Source organism: Haliaeetus albicilla, chromosome 4, assembly GCF_947461875.1.
Source record: "Haliaeetus albicilla chromosome 4, bHalAlb1.1, whole genome shotgun sequence".
NCBI lineage: Eukaryota > Metazoa > Chordata > Aves > Accipitriformes > Accipitridae > Haliaeetus > Haliaeetus albicilla.
In genome coordinates, this window is record NC_091486.1 from 23,891,080 (window position 1) to 23,896,475 (window position 5,396).

The 5,396-nt window shown below is 47.4% G+C and overlaps 1 protein-coding gene across 1 annotated transcript in view; it reads left to right on the forward strand.

The window, feature by feature from the left end:
• Positions 1–563: 563 nt before the first annotated feature.
• Positions 564–5,396, forward strand: part of METAP1D (methionyl aminopeptidase type 1D, mitochondrial) — a 48,930-nt gene continuing 44,097 nt past the window's right edge. The window contains exon 1 of the mRNA XM_069781401.1: positions 564–647. Within this exon, the coding sequence (XP_069637502.1) occupies positions 599–647 (49 nt within the window). The 5' untranslated portion in view covers positions 564–598. The remainder of the gene's footprint in view (positions 648–5,396) is intronic.

Sequence of the window (5,396 nt, forward strand, 5' to 3'; positions counted from 1 at the left end):
GCAGGCCGCCCTGCCTCCCACCGCAGGGCAGGCCGAGGCTGCCACTACCGGCAGCGCGGCTCCCGCACGGACAGCTGAAGGCCGTCACCCGCGGCAGAGCCTGCCGTGCCCCACGCCGCCCGCAAGCCCCCGCCGCTCCCCGCCGCGGAAGGGCGGGAAGGGGGCGCTGCCGCCCCGCCGCCGCCGCCGCCGCCGCCGCAGCCGGGGAGCAGCCGGGCCCCGCGCCCGCCGCCTGACGAGCTGCGCCCCGCGAGGGCTACGGGGCAGCGACAGAGGGCTGCGCGGAGGTGACAGCCGCCGGACGACGTCTGTGTGTGTGGGGGGGTGGTGTGTGCGTGTGGGGCGTGGGGGTGTGTGGGCGTGCCACGCACCTGCCCGAGACCCGCGGGCGGGGCGGGACGGGACTCACCTGCCGGGACCCGCCTCTGCCTCAGGCGGCGCGCGCACAACGGCCGCGGCCGACCCGCTGCCCCCAACAGCCGCCGGGGCGGCCGCCGCGCGCGTAGGCGGCCCCACGAGCCCGGCGCGAGGCAGTCAGAGCTGCGCCCCCTCCGCCCGCCCCGGCTTTGCCGCCCGCGGCCACGTGACCCCGCCTCACATGGGCAAGATGGCGGCGCCCAGAGCCGTCAACGTGCTGCGGAGCGGAGGTGAGTGCGCGCCGCCGCCGCCGCCGCGGGGCGGGCAGGCGCGGGCCCGGCCGGCCGCGGCGCTTGAGCCCTCCTCCCGCCCTTCCCGCCGGCCGCCGCGGGGCCGCCGCCGCTGTTGAGTCGCGGCTCGCTTTGAAATCGAGGAGCAAAAAGTCCCGCCGCCGCTCTAGCGGGGAGAACCGGCGCGCCCGCCGGGGGCAGCGAGAGACCGCTCCGCCGAGGCGGAGAGCTCGGGGCGCGGGAGGGGTGCGCGTCGGAGGGGCCCGCAACTGCCAAGCCTCGACCTTTATGCATGCGCGCTGCCTCGGCGCTCTGCCGGGGGCGAGGCCGGTCCGCCCGCCCCCGCCGGCGGGCAGCGGTGCGGGCAGCGGTGCGGGCAGCGGTGCGGGCAGCGGTGCGGGCAGCGGTGCGGGCAGGGCGGGCTGCCCCGGGGCTGGCGGAGGGCGCCCAGGCCGGCAGGGCGCCGGCAGGCCACCCGCGGGCGGGTGTTGCTCGAGTTCCGCTGTGGTCGTTTTCTGCTCTCGCAGCTTAAATGTCGGACAGAAAAAGTAATCTGACGTGAGCGTACGCGCTCCTACTACCGACCGCGTTCGGCTGCAGGACTGGTTACCTGTCCGTGCGTGTGAAGGCTTTTCGGGCCCGATCATCCCTCGCGCTCCGAGGTCCTCCCGAAAGCACCTTTTCTACCACGTAACCTGTCACAAGTGGATCGCTCCCGTGAGTCTTACTGACTTACTAATACATGAGAACAGTTGTACAAGGTGTCGTGCTTCGCTGAAGGATGCGTTACCTTATCGGCGTGACGTGATTCGCCTCATTCCTTCCCCTCGGTGTTTTGATTGCCTCGCGTTAAATAAGACGGGAAGCTCTTTGGGCCATACCGAAGTGGTGTGTGAGGGTTTATTTTTAGCTCCCATCGTAGAATCATAAATGTGTGAACAGAAGGAAATACCTCACGATGATCTCGATGAAAGACTGGCATGATTAACTTTTTTTTAAGACTGTTAAATACTTAGTGTAGTAATAGGGGATAGAGTGACCCCAGATTGATTTTAACTTAAACATTAAACTGAATGCTGTGTGTTTTCAGCTAAAGCGTAATATTGCAGTGCTTTACAGCTGACATAACAAAATTTCAATCCCTTTTCTCATGTTATTGACTCTGATCTTCTTCTGTACTTTTATTTTTCATTCTATCCTACGGTCTTGAAAAACACTGGAAAGTGTAAAGGCCTTTTCTTCATAGTTAATCCTGAATTTTGCAGGGCGGAAGTGCCACATTATTTTTTTTTTTTCAGTGGTGAAGGCTCATATATCCATAAGGAAATTTCAGTTTGACTGGACTCTTGGAATTTGAGCATCAGCTGAACTCTGGGAAGAGCTGCAACATTTGGCCTTCGGAGTCTCTTGTTTGTTTTATGTCCAACAGCTATCAAAACCTTCGCTCTTCCACATGTGTGGAAGTGTGTGGAATGAATGGAATCACATTTTTTAGTATATAATACCATGCAAACAATGATTATTTTGGTTTAAATCTCAAATGAATTGAAATTTAGTGTGCAGCTTCATGCTATTCTTCATTGTTTGCTTCGGCAGTTCTGCAACCTTTTTATTCTGGGTATTGTTTTGTTGAGTGTCCATGCCCTACTGCTGCCTCCAGCCTCCTCCACACCTAGAAACCCTGTGTCTGTCATCCACTTAAAAGAGCCAAACCATTTAAATTTGTTAAGTCTTCATACCTTCCCTGCAGGCATCAAACCTTGTTCCGCACCTCTAGTGGCTATGCATTTCCAGAAGTTGAAAAAGCAAAACTGTCATAGTTCAGACAAGACTGATTAAATCCAATTTTCCCTGAATTGGACAGTTCAGTATAATTTAATTTGCAAATACTGAAAGACAGAAGTAATTTAAATTAGATTTTTGTTCACCTAAAGGAATCTGTTCTACCTAAATTGAATGAAAATTACTTTTTTGTAGCCTCGTTTGTGGCATTTTTTCATATTTTGATGCTATGTTTTTATAAATGATGAAAGTTTTCTTTATTATGGAACTGTTTCTAGATCAGTGCGTTTGAACAGCAGAGATCCTCCACATATCAGAAGGACTTAGGCTAACCTAAAAAATCTTTATTATATTTGAAAAAGAAAATAAGTTGAATGAAAGGTAGTAGGAAGTGCAAAACACAGTTTGTGCCTTTTCAGAAGCCATATTGGGAATTTATTTGAATAGTGTCTGCCTTGCTCCTCTCAGCATTGCAACACTGTCAACCCAAGGAGAAGGTACACAACTTTGTAAGAGTGTGAGTGGCTTGCACAAACCTTTGTGAAATTCTGTGTGCTCAAACAAACACTACATTTCAGAGTGGCCTTGCAGTGGGTTGAACTGCATTTTAGCTGCTGCCCTTTCTTGAAATTCTATGAAAAGAATTTTACAGGTGATGCATAGAAGTGTGAACTGCGTTTACCATTTTGTAAAAGAAAACTAAGAAATATCCAGAACACGGACACATCGAATTGGTGTGTCATGTCACAGTTTGTACTGGGTACAGATTATATGGTGATTCATTGCCTTGTAAATTGTCTAATTACATATTATGACAGTTTCAGGTATTACAATAATTGCATCTCTGATAACTTCCTAGGTAATAAAATAAAGTAGAAGACATCAAAGAACTGAATGTCTACAAATACAGCTTAGATGATTTAAGGCATAGTATTGTCTTACTGATTTATTCATTTTAGGCAAGGAAATTACTGTAGAGTAGAAGCCCCTAATTTCTCGTAATGAAGTTTCAGGGCCTTGAGCCACAGGAAAATAATTTATGAGATTACATCCCTTGTAAAATGACTTACTTACTGTGTTAAATACTGATATAACTGATTTCTGATCTTGCTTCCCTATCTCTAGCAATGAATAAGTATTCTGAAGTAATCTATGTGACATGTCACTGGCCAGACTTTTGAAGTTAAGTCACTGTAGACTGATGGTGTGCGATACATCTCTTAGATATGTAGCGTGTTCCCAGGCTGTCCTTTTGCTTGTACACTGCCTTGTTAAGTCCCTTGTGGAACTGGGAATTCATACACGGGCGCCTGAACAGGTACTGATAAACCTGCAAACTGCTCTTGGGTAGAAGCTGTAGCTGTCTCCAACACCACAGTATGTGAGATGTGAGAGACTTTTCTTCTGTGGATCCAGAGCCTTTTAGAAATGATTGTTTTCAAAAGTTTTCTGAGAAGGTTACTTTTTTTCACCTCCATTTATAAAATGAAGTGGAGATAAATAAACATATTTTTAAACCTTTTTGAAAAAAAGCAGGGAGGCATCGCTGGAGTTTGATTTTGTTGCAGTACAGCTTCAAAGCCTCACGTTTCCAAGTTTGCCTGGAAGTGCTGGGTCTCATTAGAAATCAGTCTTTTTTTTTTTTTAATATTAGAGACCATTTTTATTTGGGCAGTATAGATCACAAGTTTGGTTCATGGGTCTTGTCAGTAATGCATGGTTGAGTATTGTCTATACTTCATAGTTCGTCTAGGCAAATTTAAGTATTTCAAAGGAATAATAAACTCTTCTCCAGCAGGGTATTTATATGAAAATCATCAAACTATTCTGAAGCATTACAGAAGTTAGAAATATTAGTTCAGACCCTGCAGAGAATGGACTAATAGAAGAAGATGTAGCAAGTGACTGAGGCAATATGAAGTCATTTGGTTTACATCCTTTAGATAGAGTGCATATGTACAATTTTGCATAGTGTTTTTCTTTGTGGTCAGATACGGCTTTGCCATTTGGGACGGTAAAACTGGTAGTCAACTTTTAAATTACCATTTTATGTTGAACTCTGCATGTTAGTGTACAGAAGTGTGCTATGGGGTCACCAGCTGGGAGGCGGTTAAATAAGTGTATAAAGTGCCAGCTGTAAATCTCACAAATCCCCATTTCCATGGCTTTTTGATTTCCATGGTCAAGATCAAATCAGTTACTTTACTGAATAACATTTATACAAAACCGTTGCAGTTTCCACGATCTGCAAGGGGAGAGGACTGTCTTCACTCTCTGGGAATCTTTTTTGCAGCAGTTTCTGATATTCTATTGCTGTCGCTAACCCACTTCTTCTGCAGGCAGGAACCTGGACTTGTCAGCATGTCACTTCCTCAACCACACAGCCTGCTACAGAGAATCTAGCATCTTTCTGAATAGTTAGCAGAATCAGTATCACAACTGAGTTGAGACATCTTTCCCCCAGTGTGCTTAGTTTCCTTTCCTTTTATATTTATTTTACTTTTATTCATGAAATATTTATTCATTATCTGGAATTCATCAGACACCTGTGGTCAGCTTTGTTTCATGAACACAGCTGAGGGTGCCTGCTGGTCCTAGTGGAAGCAGGGGACATCCCTGTGAAAAATAAGGTACTGAACTGTATTTTAGGGACATGTAATTTCTGTTACCTTAACCTTAATTTGGAGTCAATCTTTATCATTATTGATATTTAGTCAGTTTGTGCATTCTGTCCAAATGGGAGCCTGTTTTTTTCACTCCTGCATTGAAATTGGACTTGACATAAAACATTCGACCCAACTTAAGAAATTGAGTGAATTTGGCTTAGAAGATGGAGCATTAATGACTGTCTAATACAAGACTCCTGTCTCTTGAGTTATCCGTAAAAACTTTACTAAATCTTTTACTAAGTAGTATTTCTGATACACATGGTCCGTATCTTGTGTTTTGTTAGTCTGCAGCCCTTGA